This window comes from Pistacia vera, unplaced genomic scaffold (genome assembly GCF_008641045.1).
Source record: "Pistacia vera cultivar Batoury unplaced genomic scaffold, PisVer_v2 Contig171, whole genome shotgun sequence".
Taxonomy (NCBI): domain Eukaryota; kingdom Viridiplantae; phylum Streptophyta; class Magnoliopsida; order Sapindales; family Anacardiaceae; genus Pistacia; species Pistacia vera.
Window position 1 is genome coordinate 1,008,652 of NW_022195801.1, and position 24,967 is coordinate 1,033,618.

A 24,967-nucleotide genomic window follows, 5' to 3' on the forward strand; every position below is an offset into this window, starting at 1 on the left:
CAGTGCTTAATCGAGCCGAGCCGAGCCAGGCTCGCGAGCCCACAAGCCGAGCCAAGCTCGCGAGCCCACGAGCCGAGCTTCACTGTGTTCGAACTCGACTCGGTTAACGAACCGAGTTCGAGTTCGAGTCGAACCGAGCCTTATCGAGCCGAGCTCTAAACGAGCTTTTATCGAGCCGAGCCGAGCCGGCTCGCGAGCCGACTCGGCTCGTTTACAGTCCTAATAATAAGTAGGGCAATTTTGTCTGAAAAATTAAAAAACTGAGGACAAATCCATCTTCTTGTGCAAATTAGGTGTTTTGTGATTATTAACAAAGCCAAGGATATTTTCATCCACATTGTCCACTGTTTTGGGGCAAAATTGGACAGAAATTTGGATTACCGAAGTAATGTTTTAATACCACCCTCCCCCCAGGTAATATTATTCCCGGTGATTTACCCCCAATTTGGCACTGTTTGACTTTTTTTTTTTTTTCCGGAATTTTTTTTTACAAAACAACCAAACATGGTTATCTACCCAATTTAAAATATATTACCCGCGTTATATAATATCAAACCAATCCAAACGGCCCCTTAGTAAAACCACATAATAATGAGAAGAGGATAATTTCTATATAGGGTGGAAGCAATAACTAGGAACACTTTAAGGGCTCGTTTGGATGGGGATAATATTAGATAACTTGGGTAATATTTTTTAAATTGAGCAGATTACAATGTTTGGTTGATTTGTAAAAAATTATTCTTTGAATCTTTTATGACAAACAGTGGCATTTTGGGGGGGCGCCCGGGAAGTTATTAAAACTTACCCTAGGTAATACAATTTTGTGTCCCATGTTGCCCTAAACAGTAGAGCATTTGGTCCAAATTAGTCTTATATTTGTTAAGTTTTACAAAACACCCAATTCACTTATGTAGACCCTTTTGTCCTCACTTTTAAAATTTTCCGAACGACATTGCCCAGAACTGGCTACCGCCACCAACCGTCGTTGACCACTGTCGGAGGCTGTTGAAAGTCACCATAATGGCATACGATCGGTCGTATATGGTCGACCATGCGCCAGTGAGGCCTTTTCCAACCATGGATCATAGATCCATGGCCAGAAATGGCCAGATCTATGACACTGTTGGCGTTACGACTAGATCTGTGGCATTGTTGGCGGTCACTAGCGGTGGTGGCTAACTGTCGGCAGTGGCTTGGGGTGGGTAAGGGTATTTTTGTTAAGTTTAAAACGTTTTTGGTTGCTAGGGTGTTTCTGATAAATCTGAAAAGTGGGGAATTGAAAGAAATTATTCAAAAAATAATAATAATAAAATACTATTATATTAATATTTAAAAAAGAAGACAATTTAGTAAACTATATAACATACCCACGCATTTATCCTCCCAAGCAAACATATTATTTATCAATATATTCGAACTAACCAAACACATTTTCTAAACATTCTCAATAATTTTCAAGCTAATCTTTTTTTCCGCTAATATAATATCCCCATATAATAAAATATTATATGATCCAAATGCCCCTAAAAGAAAAGAAAATTAAACTTAAATTAAATAGAAATGTTACCAAGTTAAAAGCTTAAATTAATTATTCTTTTCTAGGGCTTTCGTGATATGAGAAACACACCCTAATTTGATGAGGAAGTCAAAGGTAATCCTTACATAGGCTTAGGTTAGAGACCCGGCGAATTTTTTGTTATCAAAGATTATTATATATTCATTAAATCAATTAATTCATTATTTGGACTCCAAGCCCAAACGTTTGGGCCTATAAATAATTATTCTAAGACCTTATAGACATATTTAATTAAGAGAAGTATTTTAGCCCCTTCTATTTCCCCTTTTAGCCTCTATCCTTAAGTGTGGATAATTGTAATTAAAAAAAAAATATATTCTTCTTTATCCATACTTTTACTTCAAAGTTTTATATTCACGATTCTAAAAAATTAAAAATAAATTTAAATCAATCAAAATTAACAATAAAGTGTGAGACGAATCAATCAATATTATTATTACAAAAATATAGAATAATTTGTTTACGAAACCATAACTTCAAAATCTTAAAATCAAGTAATTACTTGTAAATCCCTCCCTGATAGAAGAAAAAATAGGCTTCATACGCATTAAAACAAGACAGTGGTATCATAAATTCATTATATTCAAATATGAATTAATTTGTTTACGACATCACAACCTCAAACCTCTTACAATCAAGTAATCAATTCTAAATTCCACTTTGACAGGAGATAAAATAGTTTCACACCCATTAAAATAAAACACTCTGTATCACAAATTCCCAGTGAGGAAGAAGAATGGATTTTTTAATTACTATTATAACCTCACTTAAAATTGAATATGGGGGCTAAAGAGAAAATAATGGGGACTAAATATCACTTCCCTTTAATTAAACTCAGGGAAGTGATTTTTGAACCCTACTCGTTTTATTAGTTGCCCCCACTTAAAGGAATTTTTTTTTTAATAAATCTATAATAAGTGCTACTTATCGTAGTCTCCCTCAACCTCACTAGTTTCTCTTCGGATTGTGCCCTGACCCAGAAAGTCAGGGTATGCCTCATGAAAGGGGAAGGTCATCAGGGAAAAAAGTTGCAAGAGAAAAAGAAAAGTGATCGTTAGCACCACGAATACTCATATAAAAGGGCATGACAAACTCAAGAGGAAAAACAAACCTGAGTCTAGTCCATGACTGCCTTTCTCAACAGGGCAGCCCGATCAAGCCTCTTGTATTCTTCCCAAGCTGCCCCAGGGGCACACTCAAGGAGAGCACTCAGCAGAATGTGGAGATAGTCTGCAAACTCCCCTATTGCCTGTATAGGAGTCCTTGCCTCAACCTTCGCATGACTTGAGGTCTCGGCCTCGGGCATGGCCCTCTCAATAGAAGCTCGAACGTTTCTCCTCCTCCTCCTCCTCCTCATCCTCCTACTTTTAGAAGAATCAATTATCAGGGCCTTACCTCGATTGTCAACACCCCTCCAAGTACCAACCTTCAGTTAGTTGGGGCACAACTTGCCGAGAGGAACAACAAATGAAGGTTCTGCCTGGTTAGGGCGGGCCAACTGAGAAGTAACCTTGTTATCACAGCTTGAAGTACAGCGAGGGAGCATGACTCGGACCTCACTCGATGGAGGTGCCAATGACAACTGGTGGGGGTTGTTGTTTCTATAGTTTTCGTCTCCTCCCTAATAAAGAAAGGTGTCGAATGGCGACATCTGCAAAGAAGGGAGAAAGGTTTCAGTTAAAAACATGTCAGGCATTATGCCAACGAAATGGAAAACATAGTCAAGGAAAGGAGAAAGACAAACCTTGCCGTAGGAAATTCTGAAGCCTCAACTGAATAATGAATCAGAAGGAACTATAAAAACCTCTTTCTAAATGCAAAAGAACGAAAGCAATGGTAGAAGACAACCCAAGCCAAGGTGGTTGTATTTATAGATAGGAGGGGATGCCAACTATTAACCATTCCCGAAACCTTCATCATTGCCGTCATTTCATTGTGCTCGACAAAGAGGTACATACGCCCTTTTGCCTCCCTAACTGCAATCATTTCTAATGCTTTCGTACGCCTAGGAAAGGCGCACGAGCACATCTTCATTCATTGCACTGTCAAAGGGTCAAATGAAGAGACCTTGGATGTGACTAAGCGACGTAGGCTAAAAGGTGGGGAGACTTCAGGTTTAACAAGACAGCCCAAGCTCGCCCTAACGACCAGTTGTCATAGCTCGTGCTCCATCTATCATGCAAATTGCCAGAGGAAAGTTTTTGAAGCCTGACTTTAACCTCCAAAAATGGGGGGTTAATGTTGTGTATGATTTTTCGATGACTAGATTTGTGCCACCTGTCTATACACCATACCGAAATTTAGCTGTCAGAATTGTCTCACGTGTTGCTCTTATAGCGGATGACTTCTCTAACAATCTCATCAGTATTAAGCATGAGTGTTCAAACTTAAGCATGAGAGGGGGCTGACTCAGATTCAGATTAGGGGGGTTATGCGTGTAATCCATCCTGTAATACCAACCCTCAACCATTGTCAGACTGTGTGTATAAAAGGGGGTCACCTCCTTCGTTTTGGTGGATTGATTATTCGCACAAGCATATGAAACTCACATAGAGAAAGTCTTAGCTCAGTTATTACTTGTTATCATCCTGTAATCACCTTGTATGTAATATAAATACTAAGCAATATTATAATGTAGGTTTGGTCTCAACCCGCCAAACCACTTTAAAAGTCTCTCATGTTCTTATTTTGCGGATTCTCCAATCCATTCTTAGCTAGTTATTTATAATCACACACAAATCTTACTCAGTCCAGCCATAGTCGACTGGGTATCTTTGGTTGTTGCGAGTTTTTGTATCAACAATTACAAATTTATACTCATTGGTGCTTTTAACATTCTTTTTGTTATGCAAATGCATTTTTTTGTATTAAATAGAACTCTTAGTCTTTAGTGTTTTGGGCACAGTGATATGCAAGAGTTCTCTATACTTGTATTGATTTTTTAAGTCCAATAGCAAGTCGTGGAACCTCGTTTGAAAGAGTGGCAACAATCTATCTAGGAAGAAGTTGATTTGATTTCCTCCAATGGATGTAATTTGGGTTCATCACATACTCCTTTTTAGTTGCAACTTGTAGCTCCTTCAGATATTGCAATTGAGTTGTTGATAAACTCATTAGGTTTAGGATAGGTTCTATCTAAGAACCCTTTTATCTCCTAACTTTCAGCCAGTGCTTCAATTTGTGTTTTCCACAACCTATAATTATCTTTAAAAAGTTTGAGAGAAACAAAATTCACTATTGTTATGCCTAAAAAATCAGGGCTGACATAAGCTGATGTCAACACCATCAATCAGAGCTCAACAAACACTTAAAGGACAAAATAACAGTAGTTGTCAAGACCAAACCGACCTAAGAGATATTATATCAATTCTATCCCATTTTAAGATAAAGATTAAGGAGTGTTCCCCACGTGTCAAGACAACTAACAAAAGCACTAATTACATTGACATCAAAGGTATAAATGTGCACCTCTCTTCATAAAAAAAGAGGCTGGATAGATGAGAGCTTATTTTTCTCTGTAAACAAAACATTTCTCCATTTTTGTACGCTTTACAGGCAATACCAGAAAAATAGTCAGAGAATAATAAAATAACAGTGGATATAAGATTCGCTTTAAGTACTTGAACTACTATAAAATTCTCTCTTGCCAATCTTTTATTTATGTTTCTTCAAACATATATCATCTTAGGACCATAATCATTAATCACGTGTAATTTCTAAGACCTTCTTAGCACTTTGCACGTGCGAGGTCGTTGGTGTCAAAATCGCGTATCAACAGTTTGGCGCCATAGGAGGGGCATGATTTACATAAGCATTCCATGTCTTTCTAGCAAATCTCAACTTCTTCAGCAAATTTCAGCTTCTTTTTCTAGAATCATGTTATCAGATGTGAAAATATGAGTAGGATAAAGTCTGAATCTGGCAAAGCAGTAAACACAAAAATTGTAGCCCTTCAATCGAGCTTTCTGATGGTTTAAGAATCATCCAAATCCGAGGCCTACAACTCAAGTTATTGTCAAAATACCAAAGCTTATTCCAAATCAGAGCTCTTAGATTGCGTGGCCAAGTCGCTCAAATTGTACGCATCAAAGCTCTCAGATTGCGTGGCTTGATCGCTTATATTGGACACATCAGAGCTCTCAGATCGCATGAGTAGATCACTCAGATCGTGTGGCCAAATTGCTCAGTAGGGATGAGCAAGGGCCGGGTCGAGGCTGGGGACCCCATTCCCCATCCCCGTCCTGGTTACCCACTCCCATGACCATCCCCGGCCCGTCCCTGTGGGGGGGGATTTTTCTCATGATCATCCCCGGCCTAGCCTGATGAACGGGGATTTTTTGTGTGGGGATTTTTGCCCCATGTAGATCAAAACTTTTCGTATGTTCTCACGACAATAATATTAAATTATTTTAATTATTTTAATTGTGAGAAACTAGCACTTTGGTAGGTACTATATTTGACAATTTGACTGCTTAATTTCAGTAGTTAATTCATTAAAAAGGTTGAATTTAGGGTAAGAAAATATAAAATCAATAATTTCTTGTAAAATTTAAATTAAGATTTAAAAAGCAATACATAACTACCACCATAAACTAATTTAATTGTTACTAAGTTAGTGACACATTTTCTATATAGTATTAAATAGAGGAATTTAGATTCCACATTCTGATGTTTTATGTTGCTGAGACACTGTAATATTCTACTGAAATAGTCTCATCTACTAAAATTCATAAAATAAATACTTGAAAGAAAATTTCGTTGAGAATTGATATGAATATGGTGAATAACAACAATTTCTTGGCAAAAATTAAAACATGCTCATGGATTTCAAAGCAATAAAATATAAACATCCTTAAGGATGAAACATAAACCTAATAATATACTCAAATCATCCATTGCGACATAAACCTCATAATATATTGGTTTGGTAAATTGTAATAATCTAATCAAATTTATTTTTGGGCCATGTATTATTATTTTGTGAAATTCATAAAGTAATAATGCATATATTTAATTATTAGACTCCCTCGTTTAAATTATTTTTCTATAAATTTAATACAAACATTAGAAAGTATTATAAAAGTAAATATCATAAATTTAGATACATTTCTTAAAACCATGATTTAAACTCTTATTTTATATACAATCTCGCAAAGGGAACAAAAAAAACATAAAATTCTCAAAAAAGCGGGGCGGGACGGGGATTACACTATCCCCTCCCCTGGCCCGTCCCCGGGTGCAGGGATTTTTCTGAGGACCATCCCCAGCCTTATCCCCGAATTTTTCAAGGATTCCTTGCCCCATTTGGGTAGAGTCGAGCCGGATCCCCGCGAGGCCGGGGCAGACACCCATCTCTATCGCTTAGATTGCACATATCAGATCTCTCAGATCATACACATCAGAGCTCTCAGATTTCGCGTGGCCAAATCACTCAGATTGCATGCATTAGATCTCTCAGATCACGTGGCTAGACCGCTCATGCATCAAAGCTCTTAGATCACGTGGCTAGATCACCTAGATCACACACATCAAATCTCTCAAATGTGAACGAGGTCCCAAGCTCCGTAGCTCCCAAGCTAACAAGCTCCCAAGCTATCGAACTCCCAAGCTAATGAGCTCCCAAGCTGTTGAGATTACATGTTCAAGATCATTGAGATCATGCATTCAAGGTCATTTAGATTGCGCTTTCTAACGGCCAGATCGTGCTTCTGAGCACCCAAATCGCGCTTCCCAGCGTACAGATTGTGCTTTTGAGCACCCATATCGCCAACCTTGTGTTCTCAGATCAAGCTTCGTGCTTTCTGATCGAACTCTTTGTGTTCTCAGATCAAGTATCGCGCTTTCTGATCGAACTTCTTGTATTCTCAGATCAAGCTCCACTTTTTCTGATCGAACTTCTTATGTTCTCAAATCAAGCTCCGAACTTTCTGATCAAACTTTTGTGTTCTTAGATCAAGCTCCGCGATTTCTGATCGAACTTCTTCTGTTCTCAGATCAAGCTTTGTGCTTTTTGATCTAACTCCTTGTATTCTCAGGTCAAGCTTCGCGCTTTCTGATTGAACTCATTGTGTTCTCAGATTAAACTTCATGCATTCTAGTTGAACTCCTTGTATTCTCAAATCAAGCTTCGTACTTTCTGTTGAACTCTTTATGATCTCAGATCGAGCTCCTTATGCTCTTTGATTGAGCTTATAAGCTTGCTCGTTCGCTTGAGATCGCGCGCTTGAGATCGCTTAAATCATGTGCCTCAAGCTCTCAGGTCGAGCCCTTATCAGATCACGATAAGCTCCTAGCTCTCAAATCGTGATCAACTCTCAGCTCTAAGATAGCGAACAACCTCAGATCGTGTTCTCAGCTCTTAGATCATTATCAGTTCTCAGTTCTTAGATCGTGACCAGCTGCCAGCTTCAGAAAAAATACGTAGAAAACTCAAAACAGCCTCAAAACATATTGAAACGATGGATTTTGACCTCGAAAATGACCCCAATTGGCTGTCTCTATTGCCACAACATAGAGCTCGGAATGCGCTTTCCGTGCATATCTTATGGGCTCCAAAACTCCTCTCGGATCAAAAGTTATGACTGTTTTAAGTTGACATGTTTGTTTAGGACATCTGAACTATGTGTTTGGGTTTCTGACGTCAACTCTCTCTAGGAATTCGTCTACTAGACATTTTATGTCAGATACCGGATCATGATCAGCTTCAGATCGCTCCAAGCTCTCAGATCGTAGTTCTAGCTCTCAACTCGAAGAGTAAACATCTCTGAAGTCAAGTCAAGTCGTGGCATAATCATGAAGTTCTCAAGATTCAATTCCTTGAATCTCAAGAACTAGGGAGCTTCCGTTATGCCTAAAAAATAAAGGCTGACATAAGCTGATGTCAGTTTCACCAATCAGAGCTCAACAAGCACTTAAAGGACAAAATAACCTTAGCTGTCAAGACCAAACCGACCTAAGAGATATTATATCAATCCTATCCCATTTTAAGATAAGGATTAAGGAGTGGTCCCCATATGTCAAGACAACTTACAAAAACACTCATTACATTGACCTCAAAGGTATAAATGTACACCTCTCTTCATAAAAGAAGAGGCTGGAGGCTGGATAGATGAGAGCTTATTTTTCTCTATAAACATAACATTTCTCCATTTTCGTACGCTTTATAGGCAATACTAGAAAAATAGTCAGAGAATAATAAAATAACAGTAGGTGTATGATTCGTTTTAAGCATCCGAACCACTATAAAAATCTCTCTTGTCAATATTTTATGTATGTTTCTTCAAACATATATCATCTCAGCACATTAATCATTAATCACGTGTAATTTCTAAGACCTTCTTAGCACTTTGCACGTGTGAGGTCGTTGGTGTCAAAATCATGCATTAACAATTATGTTTGAAGTGAATGGGTACGGATATGAAAATAGAGGAAAAACTTATATACTCTTATTCACTTAAAGAAATACATATCATACATCTCTAGTTATAGACTAAATCTAGATATCTTGATAACCCTAAGTTAGGATTATCCTAACTTTTAAATTTTAAAAATAGATAATGCCTAGATAACTCCTAAGTTTTCACATTCTTATCCTAGGAATTCAACAGGATATTGTGTGGTTGCTGTAGTGTTTAAGGGAGAAGCCAAGAGCAATGTTCAGATACCATGAAAGATAAACTATATTCTTTTATTGAATGTTGAATGTATTGTTTATATGTTTTAGATAATAAAAAGAAAATTATCGTTACACCGCATTGAGAGAATTGCGGTGTGTATTAACTAGCACATATCAACAATGGAAAGAAATCATGGTTGACCTTGTATAGGTATAATCTTGGTAAATTCTCTTCTATGTCTAGTGTTGGAATCTGTTCTGTTTCTGCTATGATTTGAGCAGATTTATTTCCTTTTTGTCATTCGCTAGTTGTTGTCTTGGCTGGCTTTCCTTCTTTGTTATATTGACTTCCCTTTCTCTTGCATTGATTTCCTTAAACAATTATTAATTACAAAATCATAAAAAGTTTCATGAACAGATTACATTTAAATTTGTTGTTCATATTTCACAGCCTGTATTTTCATTTTTTTTGAAATTTTCTTTTGTCCTCAATTGTATGAGCCTATTTTGAGAAAGGGTTTGACTCCATCATCAAGCTAAAGAAGTTTCAATTTTTAAATTACTAATTTATCCTTTAACTGATTGAGTCACGATACTATAACTTAAATTCTTGACTTAATTATTTGGCACTCTCTATAAATCATTCATTTTTATTAATCCAACGATGACAAAGGTAAAGTTAAAGGTTATACTTAATGACAAAATTTGAGAGTAATTCTGTAATACTCTGTAATTGTCTAAACTTTCTTCTAATCAAAATAGTCCAATTCCATAGATTTTAGTTCTAAAATATCATGTAAGATCAAGATATCTTCGTCTATGAATAAGTAATTGAAAATATCATTAACAGTATTAATAATTGACCATTTATTACAATGTCAAATATGACAGCGTATATGGCAAAGTATTGCATGCATCATTCAAAGTACTCTCTGGTATGCAGATGAGGTGAACGGAAGTAAGGCAATTGCCTTTTGGCTTCCACTTAAATTAGGGAATTGCCTTAGGTTAGCTCTCCCCTTGAATCAGGTCCAAATTTAATAACATTGAAAAATGAATATTGTTTTTCCTTTAATGTTTGAACTAAAATATTATTTGATATCATGAATTAAATATTTATTTTTTTCCAATACGGTTTCTCTAGCATTAAGATTCTCATTCAATGAAAAATCTAATATTTCCAATATATTTCTACTTTTAAATGTAAATTTTTAAGTTAACCTTTTTATCATTCATTATTTCAATGTTTTTTTCTCATCCATCTATCTCCTGATATTGATTTTTTCATTTTTTGTGTAGCTTTTTTTTTTCTTTTTTAAGGAATCAAACTAAAAAAATCACTGTTACAATGATTTCTTTGAAAGTCTGATATTGAAAGTATGAACGAGAAAACAAAATTAGTTCTACCTTATTAATTATTATCGTGTTACAGTGCAAAAAATTTCAAATTCAATGTATATATATATTTTTTTTCTAATTACCTAATTTATTAGAGCATCTCCAAAGATTCTCTATATGACCCAAACTCTTTATTATAAAGAGTCTATCCATAAAAATAAGAGTCCCACAAACTCTTTATCTTTAAAATATAAATTATAAAGTGAGTTTGACTCTCCACATTTAAAGAGTCAAATTTCACTCTCTATCATAATTTTAATTAATAAATTACAAATTCCTATGCATTTTATTTATTAATTCTCTTTTCCATTAAGTCTCTTTATTAAAAAGCATTTTCATTAAATTTAAAAAGTCTATTGGATTTGAATAAAAATTATGTTCTTTATATTTTTAAAATGAACGAAATTACTCTTTATTTATATGAAAGATGCTCTTTAAAATAAAAAAAGCTATTAGAGATGCTCTTACTATATATCAAAGATGTAATTTAAGGCTGTATGATTTGCTTAAGATAGTGGAAAATCCCAAAAAATAAATCCAACAATCAAACAATTGTGAACTTCCAAAATCCCAATCACATTAATTGCTCTAATTTTGATCACTAAATCAACAGAAAATTCCCTTTTGCTATATAAACAACCAGATAATACAGATTTCCTACCCACATCATCTTCTTAATCACTACCACAAGTTAATTGATGGAACCCGTTTGGAGTAGTCGCTTTTTCTTCTGTTTTGCATTTTCAATATTATCAGTCACCATTGTTTGTTTTACAGAAGCAAAGAGAGGAGGGTTTAGTCTTGAACTAATCCATCGTGACTCCCCAAAGTCTCCCATTTACAACCCAAAACAAACTCACTATGAACGAGTCTTCAATGCCATACGTCGTTCTTTTAATCATGTCAACCGATTCAATCCAAATACAGCACAAGCTGATATAATCTCCGACCATGGTGAGTATCTTATAGATATTTCAATCGGTTCCCCACCTTTTCAGATTCTCGCCATTGCCGATACTGGTAGTGATCTTATATGGACACAATGCAAACCTTGCTCTCAGTGTTTCGACCAAGAAGCTCCTTTTTTCGACCCCAGAAAATCCTCTACCTACAAACAACTTTCTTGCTCCTCAAACCAATGTCAAACCCTTGAGGGTTCATCTTGCTCCGACGACCAAACTTGCCTATATTCAGTTTCTTACGGTGACAATTCCTTCTCACGTGGCGATCTTGCTATCGATACTGTTACTTTGGGTTCAACATCTAGCCGCCCTGAGAGTCTGCCGAAAACCATCATCGGTTGCGGACACCAAAATGATGGTACTTTTGATAATAAAACAACTGGCATAGTTGGGCTTGGCGGCGGTGAGGTATCCCTTGTTACTCAATTGGGTGATTCAATTGGTGGCAAATTTTCTCACTGCTTGATTCCATTGTCATCCTCATCATCAGAGGATAATGCTTCAAGCAAACTTAACTTCGGTAGCAATGGCGTCGTTTCGGGTTCTGGGGTCGTTTCGACTCCTTTGATTTCTAAAGAACCAAAAACTTTCTACTTTGTTACACTTGAAGCAATCAGTGTTGGCAACAATAATAGAATTGTTTTTAATGATTCCTCAGAAGGAGATTTGGAGGGTAACATTATAATCGATTCAGGGACTACATTGACGTTTTTGCCGGAATCATTCAACTCTAAATTGATCTCAGCTGTTTCAGAAGCCATTGATGCTGAGCCTATCAAAGACTCGAGGGCTGTACTTGATCTATGTTACAGTGCGAGGAGTGATTTGAATGTTCCAAATATAACAGTACATTTCACTGGTGCGGATGTGACGTTAAGTCCTTTGAACACATTCATCAGAATTAGTGAGGAAGTTGTTTGTTTCACATTTATGGGTGATAAAGATGAACGAAGCCTTCCAATTTACGGTAACTTAGCGCAGACCAATTTTTTGGTTGGGTATGATACTGAGAAAAAGACTGTGTCTTTTAAACCAACCGATTGCACCAAGGCGTGATTAAGTTTCATTGTGCTTAGTGTGTTACGATATCTGTAATCAAATTATTGGTTAATAAAAAAGTATCAAGAAATTTACTTAATGTGTCATAAACGAGAAAATCTACAATAAAGAGCATATGATTTGATACCACAAACTAATACTTGTCAGTTTTTGAGGTTTAGATTAAACCAAATCTCCCCCTCTTATGTCAGACTATTGTTATAACAACTTTGTTAAATCAGACAGTTTAGGGGCATTAAAGTCTTTGCACCTGATTTATTTTTTGAAAATTGAAAAACAAAATTTCAGCTAGCGTTGATGGGCAAGCTTATCACCCTAGGCTATATACTACATGGATTATTTATTCCCAACTTTTCACTTTTCACTTCTTCTTCCTTCCATCATCGTGTCAAATACACAGAGAATGAAACCCTTAGAGAACTCACCATATTCAAGTAATGAAGAACCATTAGCGAAACAAAAAACCAAAAGCTCAAGACTTTGAAATCGTGAAGACACTGGTGCAAGAAGTTGAAGAAGAACGGGGTTAGTTTCTTCTGTAACCGTTACTTTAAACCTTGTCTTTTTTCTAGAAAAGTTTTCTTGTATGATAGTGAAGTATGTAAAGACCGAAGGTACTCTAAACTGTTATAAAAATGGGAACTTTGCTCATATATCTGGTTCTATGTTTTTTTTTTTTGTTTGTTAATGGTATGACAAATGTGAATGCATGTTGTATATATGATCTTTTATATGAACGAACCACTTTTTTGTTAGGTCAAAAAATGAGTTTTTTAATATTATTTGATAGTGATATTGTATGGAGTTTAAAATGGGTTTATTGTTATGACAACTGATTTTTTATTAAGATTTTTTTACTTCTGTTGCAACCGAAGCGGAGCTTTTTGTATAACCATGTTTTGTTTCGTAGCTGTTTGGTGAAGTGAACGAAATGGGGGTGGTGTTGTTTTGTACAATATAAGTGTACTGGGTAGTTTCGTGCTTTGGAGAAAATGATGAAATTGTTTTCTTAATTTATTTTTGTAGCGTATATTTAGGGTTGCTTTTGTTCTGTTGTGGTGTACTGTTTGGTGATATAGTGTGTTTGTGTATGACTTGTTGATGAAGTAATAAAATAAATGTTATGACTTGTTGATGAAGCAATAAAAGTTGGGTTATACTATTGTTACTGTGCACTTAGGTGATCATATAGTGTGTTATGTATTGTTGATAAAGGTTTGAAGAAGAAAAAATTAGTTTTGACATAACCATGTTTGGAGAACCTTATTGGATTTCGTATGTTACTCCTGACACATATAGTAGGATTAGTTTAAAAGACGATGCTAGGATGTTGAGTAGTGGGTTGCCTTTAAGTGCTGATGAATTATATGATGCGTCTGTCAACTTGCCTTGCTCAAGTACTAAGTATAGGGTAGATAATGAGATTGATTTCACCTCCATGTTCAAGATGTTTAGTGAAAGGGGTATTCATAGGATTAACATGCCAATTGATGTTAAGTGAGAGGGGTATTCATAGGATTAACATGCACATTGATATTGTCCCACTTGCATAATCCCATCCTTTCCCATAAAGTAACCAAAAATCTCAGTGAACGAATAACCCAAACTGCACCCAAAACTAAACCAAAACTTTCTTTGAAGGTGAATTAAAATGTAGAGCATGAGGAATTGATAGATGTTGGGCTAATGATAATCCTATTTTACCCTATAATTTTGCATTGAATTTTGATAAGATTTAAGATACTTTTCATATAATTTGAGCCATAATTGCTACCTAATTCTATTAATTTGTTTTTGCAGGCTTAAACAATGATTTTTAGCATAAATGACAGTTTTGAATATAAATTGTGTAACTTGAGCTTGAAAACTCAGAATGACCTGAATTTAGAAGCTTTGGAAAGCTAAGAAGAAGAGCTACAACTTTCATGTTTTGGGTTTTTCCTAATTCTGACTGGACAAGGGTGAAAACTTGGCTTGAAATCGTGAAAAGTACACTGGAAATGGAAGAAAAATGTCTTTGGATGTACTTTAGTATTTCTGCCATAACTTGAGCTGTAGACCTTGTATTGTTCTGATTCTTAAACGAGTAGAAAAATAATTGAAAGGGCTACAATTCATATGTTTAAAACTTTTTCAGATTCAGACTCTTTCATGCTCAAATTTGGCCTGAAAGTTTCTCACTGCGGCAAGGAAAAAGCTTCACCGCAGCGAAAACTACATTAGATGTAAAAATAAAACGACGCGTTTTGGCTTGCTAGGGCTTCATCCTTAAGTGAGAGAGGTATAAATTAGAGCAAAAAGGAAGAGAAAGGGAACTTGGTTCGTCATTTGGAAGGCAGCTCTTGGAAGGAGAAGAGTATTGAAGATTTGAGCTTCAAATTAGAGAAGATTTCTCCATCTTTTGCTTGTTTTTCAATGATGAATCTTGATTCAGTTTGTTTTTGTTATTTTATTTCGTTTTTGAGTATGAACTGAGTTGTTTAGCTAGGGTTTGATGTAACCTTGATACAATGATTCAAATTTATATGAATTGATTTACTTTGAGTTTTAATTTCATGATTGAGTGTTTATCTCTTTGCTTAATGACTTTTGGATGCTTGATCACCATTCAAATGTGTGTTGTTCACAATGAGACTGAGAAGTGATTTGTGATTGTGCCTCTTGGGATAAATACCGTAGATTAAGCAAACGCTAGAGATAGGTTTAGCGATCTATGAAATCTAGATAGAATTCCATAAAGCTTAAAAGACTTTGAACTATTAATCTTCATTTTGTTGGGTGCGGAAGCTTAATAAGGATAAGTAGGGAAATGTAGCCTGAGAAGGTATGTTTTACAACTTAAGGAATTCGATTTTCAATCAAGGAATTAGAACTTGGGTAATAGATTCTATGATTTGGGTTAGCGTATCTAGGTGAAATCAACACCTTATCATTTTCTAGCAATGTTCAATTAGTTAAGTTGTTGGGTTTTGCTTTAATTTTTTTTTTGTTAAGTGGTTTTGCTTTAATTTCATTATCATTCATTTGTATTTTGTTAATTTGTATTTAGTTTGTTAATTTTCCATCAATCCAATTTATTGTTGCTTCAATTAGGACTTAAACTAGAGAAATCGGTACTTAGTAACACTATCCTCGTGGGAACGATCCTCACTCATCAGTTTATTACTTTTTGCGACTAGTGTACTTGCTATATTGTATGTTGTAGTAGCAACGCATCAGCTAATTAGAGTGGGGATGACAGTGAAGAAGACAAATGAGAGCGGGTTTGGGGATGATAGTGAGGTAGAAGTAGTTCAAGGAAAAGGTAGTGATAGTGAGCCTTTAGGAGATGAGGATTGTAATTTGAGAGATTACCATTCTGACGATGATGATGATTATGTAGGTAGTGGCCAAGTGGGGATGAGAGTGAAGTTGTAGAACAATCTAGGGAAGTTGTAAAAAGAGAATTTGTGGAGCAATCAGATAAAAAAGAACCACCTCATTTAGAAATAAGCCAAACATTTAGATACATATATCACTTTAGAGAGGTGATAAAGTGAGGTTTGCATTAGGTAAAAAGGAAGAATAAGAATGAGAAGTTCACTACTGAGTGTGCTACACCTGGCTACCTTTGGAGGATACATGCTTCAAGGTCTAGTGAGGATGACATTCAACCTTGAATAAAACTATCAAATAGTTAGGGTTAATTCAGAGGCCAAGACTAAGTGGGTAGCTAGGGAATTTGCAGAGGAAAGTCAAGTCAAACCCCAAACCTAATGTGAATGAAATCAGAGATGAAACATTCGATAATTGGGGGGTGAAGATTAGTAAACACACATGGTATAGGGCAGGCACTAAAGAACATAGGTGGAAACCATGAAGAGGCATACAATTTACTGTATAGGTACTGTGATGTGATAAAACTCACTAGCCTTTGAATCCATGACTAAGATTGCCACTGTTAAACCTAAAAATGATGAGGCACCTAGGTTTGTAAGATATTTTTTCAATTTCCCTGCAATTAAAGAAGGTTTCATTAGATTAGATCTTTGATAGGATTAGATGGGTTTTTGCTAAAGGATTCCTACCAAGGTATCTAACTGTTAGTAAAAACTAGTAGTATGTATAACATTTCTGTTCCTTTATACGCTTGGGGTGGCAATAATGTCAAAGCTTTGGGCTATTGGGTAATGTTAGGTTGCCTGCTTTTGTTTCTTGTTCCCATAGTTATCCTCTTTTCTCTTTCTTGAGTCCTTCCCGCTCTTTGGCCTATGTCTTTTGGACATATGTTCCTCGACATCCGCAACAAGTAGAGCTCTTCATCTCGCTTTCATATATAGTTTATAGATTTATGTTCTCTGAAGGATTCATAAAGTTTGTCTTGTCTTACTGCTCTGTAAAATGCATTTCGAGTGTAGGTATGTTTTGCAGCTCCAAATTTCATCACTTTAGAGTGAAACTGGTTAATAAAATTACGAAGGGACTCATGCTCTTCTTGGTATAAGTCGACTTGCAAAAAGGGATCCCTGTCATGATGTGTAGCTTTATCACTTTATCCTTGACTTGGTGTCTCTGAAGCCTTCGTCAAGTAGACCACTGCTTTGTACAAGAAATAGCAAAGTTCTTGCAGGATTGCAATGTTAAAACAGAAGTAAGATGCTAATATTCGTTGCAGTCAACTTTCAATTGGAGTGCTTAGTATGAAGCTTTTCTGTATGAATTATTGTGTATCATTCTATGCCATTAGTCTTTTTTACATAGTAAAGTAGAGAGAATTTTAAGAGGTTACTTTCCTTGGTGGGGTAGGAGTTCGGGTAGAAAATAAATGTTTGTTTTTAAGAGAATTACGCGATCTCTCTCCTGTTTGGGATTGGATCCTAGTCATATTCACTTTCTGTTGATGCATGATTTTGACACCAATGACGTCATACGTGCAAAGTGCTAGAGAGTCTTAGAAATTACACGTGAAATGATTATGAGAGTTGTGGTGACATATGCTTGAAGAAACATAAATAAAAGATTGACAAGAGAGATTTTTATAGTGATTCGGATGCTTAAAGCGAATTATACGTCTACTGTTATTTTATAATTCTCTGACTCTTTTTCTTACACTGACAGGTGGATCACGATCTGCGAACTGAAAATTGATCGCGATCTGAGAGCTGAGAACACAATTTGAGGTTGTTTGCAATCTCAGAGGTGAGAGTTGATCATGATCTGAGAGTTAGGAGCTGATCGCGATCTGATAAGGGCTCGATCTAAGAGTTTGAGGCATGCGATATGAACAAAACGAAGCGCGCGATCTGAAGGTAAGGAGCTTGACCTGGAGCTTGCGATCTGAGAGCTTAAGAAGCTCGATATGTGCATGCGATCTTAGCGATTTGAAGCGCACGATCTAAATGATCTAATAAACGTGATCTCAAGCAAATGAGCGAGTTTATGAGCTTGATTAGAGAGCATAAGGAGCTCGATAAGTGAGCATAAGGAGCTCGATAAGTGAGCATAAGAAGCTCACGGAGTTCGATCAGAAAGTGTAGAGCTTGATTTGAAAACACAAAGAGTTCGATCAGAAAGCGTAGAGCTTGATCTGAGAACACAAGAAGTTCGATCAGAAAGCGTAGAGCTTGATTTGAGAACACAAGAAGTTTAATTAGAAAGTGTGGAGCTTGATTTGAGAACACAAGGAGTTCGATCAGAAAGCACGGAGCTTAATCTGAGAGCACAAGGAGTTCAATCAAAAAGCGCGGAGCTTGATTTGAGAACACAAAGAGTTCGATCAAAAAGAGTAGAGCTTGATCTGAGAACACAAGGTTAGCGATTTGGAGCGCTTGAAAGTGCGATCTGAGCACTTGAAAGTGCGATCTGAGTGTTTGAAAGTGCGATCTGAATGATTTGAACGCGTGCTCTCAATGATCTTGAATGTGTGATCTCAATGATCTTGACCGCGTGATCTCACCGATCTTGAACGCATGATCTCAATGATCTTGAATGCATGATCTCAATGACCTTGAACGTGTGATCTGAGCGCTTTGGGAGATAGAGAGCTTAGGAGCTCGATAGCTTGGAAGCTTAAGAGCTTGGGAGTTAGATAGCTTGGGAGCTTGAGAGCTTAGGAGCTCGATAGCTTGGGAGCTAGAGAGAGATCTTTCTAATATGAGAGATCTGAGTGTGCGATCTGGGCGATCTGGCCGCGTGATCTAAAAGATCTGATACGTGTGATCTGAGCAATCTGGCCATGTGATCTGAGAGATCTGATGCGCGCGATCTGGGTGATCTTGCCACACGATCTAAGAGATCTGATCTGATGTGTGCCATCTGAGCGATCTGGCCACATGATCTAAGAGCTTTGATGCGTGCTATCTGAGCAATTTGGCCATGCGATTTGAGAGCTCTAATGAATGTGATCTGAGTGATCTGGCCATGTGATTTGAGAGCTTTGATGCGTTAGATCTGAGTGATCTAGTCACGCAATCTGAGAGCCCTGAGATGGAACAAGCTTCAATATTTTGATGATAACTTGAGCTGTAGATCTTGAATTTGGATGATTCTTAAATCATCAAAAAGCTGACTCGAAGGGCTACAATTCTTGTGTTTGCAGCTTCTCCAAATTTAGACTTTATCCTGCTCGGATTTTCACATCTGATAACATGATTCTGCGAAAAAAAGCTGAAATTTGCTAAAGAAGTTGAGACTTGTTGAAAAAACATGGATAGTTGATGTGAATCAAGCCCTTCCTCTAGCACGAAACTATTGATGCATGATTTTGACACCAACGACGTTGTACGTGCAAAGTACTAAGAGAGTCTTAGAAATTATATGTGAAATGATTATGAGAGTTGTGGTGACATATGTTTGTAGGAACATAAATAAAAGATGTCAAAAGATATTTTTATAGTGGTTCGGATGCTTAAAGCGAATCCTACATCCATTATTATTTTATTATTCTTAGATTATTTTTCTGATATCGCCTGTAAGGCGTACAAAAATGAAGTAATGCTTTTTTACAAAGAAAAATAATGAAGCTCAAACGTATGCCTAGCTCTCATTTGCCCAGCCTCCTCATTTCATGAATAGAGTTACTAATTTGTACACCTTTAAGCTCAACGTAATTAGTGTTTTTGCAAGTTGCCTTGACACATGGAGAGCTCTTATTCATTTTGATCCTTTATTTTGATAAAGGTGGGACATGTCTTATATAATATCTCTTTGAGGCAGTTTGACTTTCAACAGCTAATACCACTTTACTTTTAAGTGCTTGTTTAGCTCTGATTGGTATGACATTAGTGTGTATTTTTGGCATAACACTTTCTATTTTCACTTGATTTCCTTATTCCCTTGGATTCCTCATCCGATGTTGATTCTACTTCCTATGTTGGAGAAAATCCCTAAAAATAAATTGCTTAGTATGCAAAAGGGCTGTTATCAAGTCGAGTCGAGCTTTGGGCTAATCGAACTCGACTTGGCATGTACAGGATGAGCTCGAGCTCAATGGAGAATTTGGAGTTCGCAAGTAGCTGGAGCTCGACTCGATTCACTGTATGCACAATGAATCAAGTTGAGCTCGAGCTTGATTTTAGCCCTAAAAGAAACCAAACATAAAAGAAAATTGGGCAGTGGGTGAGGCATTTTCCAAAACAGCTGGTGGGTAGCTCCCAAACATTCTTGAATTACCCTTAACCAACCTCTTCAAACTGTCAACCACCACTACCCCACCTTCCCAAACCATAAAAATCAACAAATACACAACAATCTATCAAGAAAAACACCATAGTAGCTCACAACTAAAGAATCAAACCGCCACAACCCCCTAACACCATCAATCAACACCAAAACTAATTTAGGAAAAAAAAAAAGTGAAGAATAAGGAAATAAAATCGGTAGATCTAAGGTGCCATCAATCAGCTTTGTAGCATTTTTTCAAAGAGGAGAAAAAAAGAGAAGGAGAAGAAAGAAGAAAGTGAAGAAGATTAAAGAGAAGGAGAAATGAATCGACAGAGGAAGAAGAAGAAGTTAGGTTTCTACAATTTTTTAAATTTTATATGCAAAAAGAAAATTTCATAAAGCCCGTCATAATTGCAAAAACTTACATATATATCCTTTCGAGCTCCTATAGGCTTGTGAGCCTCTTGAGCCGAGTCATAATTGGCTCGAGATTGGCTCAATTTGTGAATTGAGCTTCACCCGAACCGCTTGCGAACGGCTCGGCTCAAATCATAGCCCGAGTATGCAAGTTATATTGAATAGGAAAATTATGTTTTTGTCCTTGGGAAATTTGAGTTCTACATCCAGCTTTTACAATTAAATAGAGAATTGAATGGAAATTGAGGTTTTTTGATTAAAAAAATGTGGGTAGAAAACACTACTCATGTAAGTGTATTTTTGGAGTAAAGATTGGAACCACTCTTATTTGGGTTTTAATTGAACTTTTTAGCTTTTAAGATTTTAGGTATTATATAGCAAAATAAGTGAGAGAACATAAATGCTTATGTTTTAAGATTTGGGTGTAAAAAGAAACCACTTTACCCACACTTGAAGCACAAAATTGTGCTCCATTAAATATCGGGCAAAGTGGCTCTACTCTATTGGCTACATTTGACTAGTCATAGACTCATATGGCCTTTTATATTAAAAATCTCCGTTGGCATTAGTCCATTTGAAAATTCTCTTCATAAATATCCACGCTCCTCTTCCTTAGTTCCGCCTTCTAGATTAGGATAATGACCCGATCTCCCTTGAGGTTTAAGTTTATTTTATCAGGACCCCAAAAACACTATCACCTCCCTTGAGGTTAATTAACAAACGAGAATCAATAATAAAAAATGTAAAATATCAACATTTCCCTTAAAACTAAATTTTTTTAACTGCGTTACAACTTTATACCTAGAATTATTTCAATCACGAATTGTTAAGAGTCTCAACATGGAAAAAAAAAAAAGAAAAAAAAGAAAATTGCTATTTAAATGTTCCTTATCGTGTGCAATTACTTTATTTTTCTCTTCAAGTCCTTCAACCTTGAGCACTTGCCTTATAAATTGACTCACAATTATTTTTTGGATTTAACTATCTCTGAATAGCTAAGTGGTTTGATAGAGACTCTTGGGTGTATTATTTGAAAGGTCTTGAGTTCAAGTTTCTTATCGATTACTAATAGGGATAGCCATTGAAACTCTTATCTGGCTGATAATTCCAAAGTCCTGAAGAGTTAGTTGAAGTACATATAAGTTGGCTCAGACACTATCGGTCATAAAAAAAAAAAAAAAAAAAAATTTTTGTGTTTTGGATCACTAAGCTCAAATTTTATGCCCCAAAAATCACATTATGCTAGATACTATGGCTGCTACCAACATTCCAAACAATTGAATTTCAAAGTCCAACTTTAATATCAGGCTACTTCGAGTAAGATAATCAAAATAAAAACAAGAAGAAGGAAAACATATAGAGGAGAAAAAAGAGAGAAAAATGAAAAAAATAATAACAAGAGTGTTTTTAAAAATATAAGTAACAATAATCACCAATATATATATATATATATAATTACATATTTACCCTTTTTATTTTGCCATCATTGTTTAATGTTTATAGAAAAATCTCACGGGAGGTGGAATAGTATTTTCAAAACTTTAAGGGTCTTTAATAAAGCTTAAACATTAAATTACCCTAGACATTACGATAAGAGATGAATTCAAACCATTAGATCCCAGACTCGCCGTCTCCACTTTTCGCCTCAACAGCCCGTTTATTCCCATTCACGATGGGACAGGTCTTAGACAAATTTCACGGTATCATTTTCTTATTATTCTTCCAATTATAATATTTATTAAGTTTTTATTTTTATTTTTATATATTATAATCTAATGATTAGGTAAATGGTTTGATATGTTGTATGTTTCTTCAATCTCAATGGTACGATTTTTCTTGCGTTTTGAACTTAGAATATGCAGAAAAGTGAAAGAACTAATAAATAAAAGACACTGTTTTGTCAGTTTGATTCCCATGGAAATGAAATTTTAATTTTTTTAGTTTTTTTTTTTCCCAGAAAACACTTAATTTTTCATGTCAATAATCAATTTAAAACAACACTAAAGAAATCGGCGTAAAAGCGTGAGGGAGATAGATTAACTTATATATATTTTGAAATAAATAGATAATTATTTTTAATTGGACTTCTTTTAATCCTATGGATTGTTTTGATAATTTAAAAAATGTGCAGGTAAGCAATGGAGGGAGAAACAAATAAGATTGATAGCAGATAAAGTGTATGATCGCATAAAAAATCAACCTGGAAGGCCTAATTTGACATTTGAAGATTTATATATTGCTGTCTTGCTTGTGTACAAGTAAGAAGCTTCATTTTCTTATTAGTTTCCAGCAATTGGTTTATATATTTTCTTTTTTATTATATTAATTGGCAGGTTAGTCTCACTGATAAAAAATTAATATATAATGTTGTAGTGACATTAATAAGCGATTACCAGGCCCTCATTTTGATCCGCCCTCAAAAGAGCAAGTCAGAGCTATGATGCAGGTATTCAGCTTTGTTCTGACATTAGTAAATGAAATGTTTGCTTGCAACATAATGTTGACTCAGAGCTTGATTTTGTTTGATTCAAGCATATAATATACAAGTTGCTCGTACAGGATTAGTATTTTCTCATTTCGAAACTTTGATTGATGCTGATGAATTCTCCCTTTTGGTACCTTCTTCAGAGGAAGAATCTTTAGAAGTTGATTAAAATATTTGTCCGCTATGCAGAGTGAAATAACACGTATTTTTTCTTTCAACATTTTTTTTATGGATCATAGAAATTAGTGTTTGTGAAGGTGCGTACACGAAAGAAACATGATTAAAGCTCCACAAATAGAAGGTTTGAGTAATTAGGGATTTTTTTTAATGATGTTTTTATTAGTGTTTATACTGAAAAAGGTAGCAAAAGATGTCTTCTGTGTCCTTGTTTTAGAACTCTTAGTTTGGAAATGAATAATGTACCATATTGGTATCAAGAAAGAGTTGGTCAAAGCCATTTGTTATGGTAGTTTAAGAAATTTTACTTAAATGAAACATATTTAACCAATTACTTTTGTCTTTTTTTTTTTTTTATTATTATTTATAAAACAACCATTTTTTTGTCATTTATTTATTTATTTTTGGTATTATGTAATCTGGCCAATGAGATCATGCTGGGAATTGATTTTATGCTCGTGGGTTTATGCAGTCAGTTGTCCATACTTAGCTAGTACTTTTTTAGATCTGCCTTTTGCTCTGCAGGACTTCAGTATTATTGTGTAGCCCTAGCCCCAGCTCCTGCAAAAGTTTCATAGATTTCATAACTTAAATGATACGAGTTAGAACATGGTAGAACATTATGATTTTGTTGTAAAACTCTATTGCTTAATTTAACTGATTGTCCAATAACTGGGATTTATTTTGCTTTATTCTTATAAATTTATTTCTGCAGAATTGCCTATTAAGATGTATCTTTAGCCAACCTCTTACAGGGTCTATTGAAGGTCTGTCATACCATTTCCTATACAGAACTTCTAGAGCTTGGCACTTGAGAGCCTTGAGAGTCTGTATATCTGTTTTGACATAATTTGTAAATGAAAAGCTAAATATGTTTCTTGTGCTGTATTCAGGATTGTGACATAAATTTTGATGGCGAACTCGATCATGAAGAATTTGTGAACTTTATTTGCCAGCTAACATCAGACACGTTCATTGTTGTTAGTCAAGGACTGATCATTACTTTGGCGGTAGCACCAACTGTTGCAATGGCAACAAAGAGGGCTACCGAGGGGGTGCCAGGCGTTGGAAAGGTGGTGCAAAGGTTGCCCAATGCAATATATGCATCATTAGTGACTCTTGCAATAGTCATGTTCCAGAATTCGCGCCACCAAATTTAATAGAGATCATTCATTTTCCATTCAGTTGTTGAATCATATCACATATTGTATGTAAGAATACTTGTATTCAGCCACCAGTAGAATGAGGCTGCAAAACTTTATAAATAATTGCGGCTCTTAAATAACTGGGGCAATAACAGTTCCAGAAATCTTTAGCTTAGCCTCAGTTTGTTGGCGTTTAATGTATTTCACTCTCCGTGATGAAATTTGGTTCTTGTAGTAGCTATTTCTAGCATTTTGAATGTTTCAGAATTCAGATATGATTGGACAGGCAATATGGCACGGTAATAAATGTGGGAGCGGACTGCGGCTGTAATAGAAATCAGAAACACGTGTTGGTGTGGCCCGTTTGGAGACGGCCCATAACTGGTTATGTGTCCAGTCCGTTTCACGGTCCAACCAATTTTTGTGTGATTCTGGAAAGCTTGATATATGTTGGATCAAGGCCGGTTCATTCGCAGTTTGAGTATTTTCCAA

At 35.7% G+C, this 24,967-nt stretch overlaps 2 protein-coding genes across 2 annotated transcripts; both read left to right on the forward strand.

Annotated features, from left to right (window-relative positions):
* The first annotated feature begins 3,753 nt into the window (after positions 1-3,753).
* On the forward strand, positions 3,754-12,607 carry LOC116125804 (aspartic proteinase CDR1-like). The gene is made up of 4 exons (XM_031411514.1): positions 3,754-3,940; positions 7,276-7,418; positions 10,083-10,198; positions 11,308-12,607. Exons 1-4 carry the CDS (start codon positions 3,754-3,756, stop codon positions 12,605-12,607), a joined length of 1,746 nt encoding a protein of 581 aa, XP_031267374.1.
* Positions 12,608-22,221: 9,614 nt separating this feature from the next.
* On the forward strand, positions 22,222-24,725 carry LOC116125776. The gene is made up of 4 exons (XM_031411492.1): positions 22,222-22,368; positions 22,800-22,926; positions 23,042-23,114; positions 24,224-24,725. The coding sequence occupies exons 1-4, from the start codon at positions 22,341-22,343 to the stop codon at positions 24,488-24,490; spliced, it is 495 nt and encodes a 164-aa protein (XP_031267352.1). The 5' UTR covers positions 22,222-22,340; the 3' UTR covers positions 24,491-24,725.
* Positions 24,726-24,967: the final 242 nt, after the last annotated feature.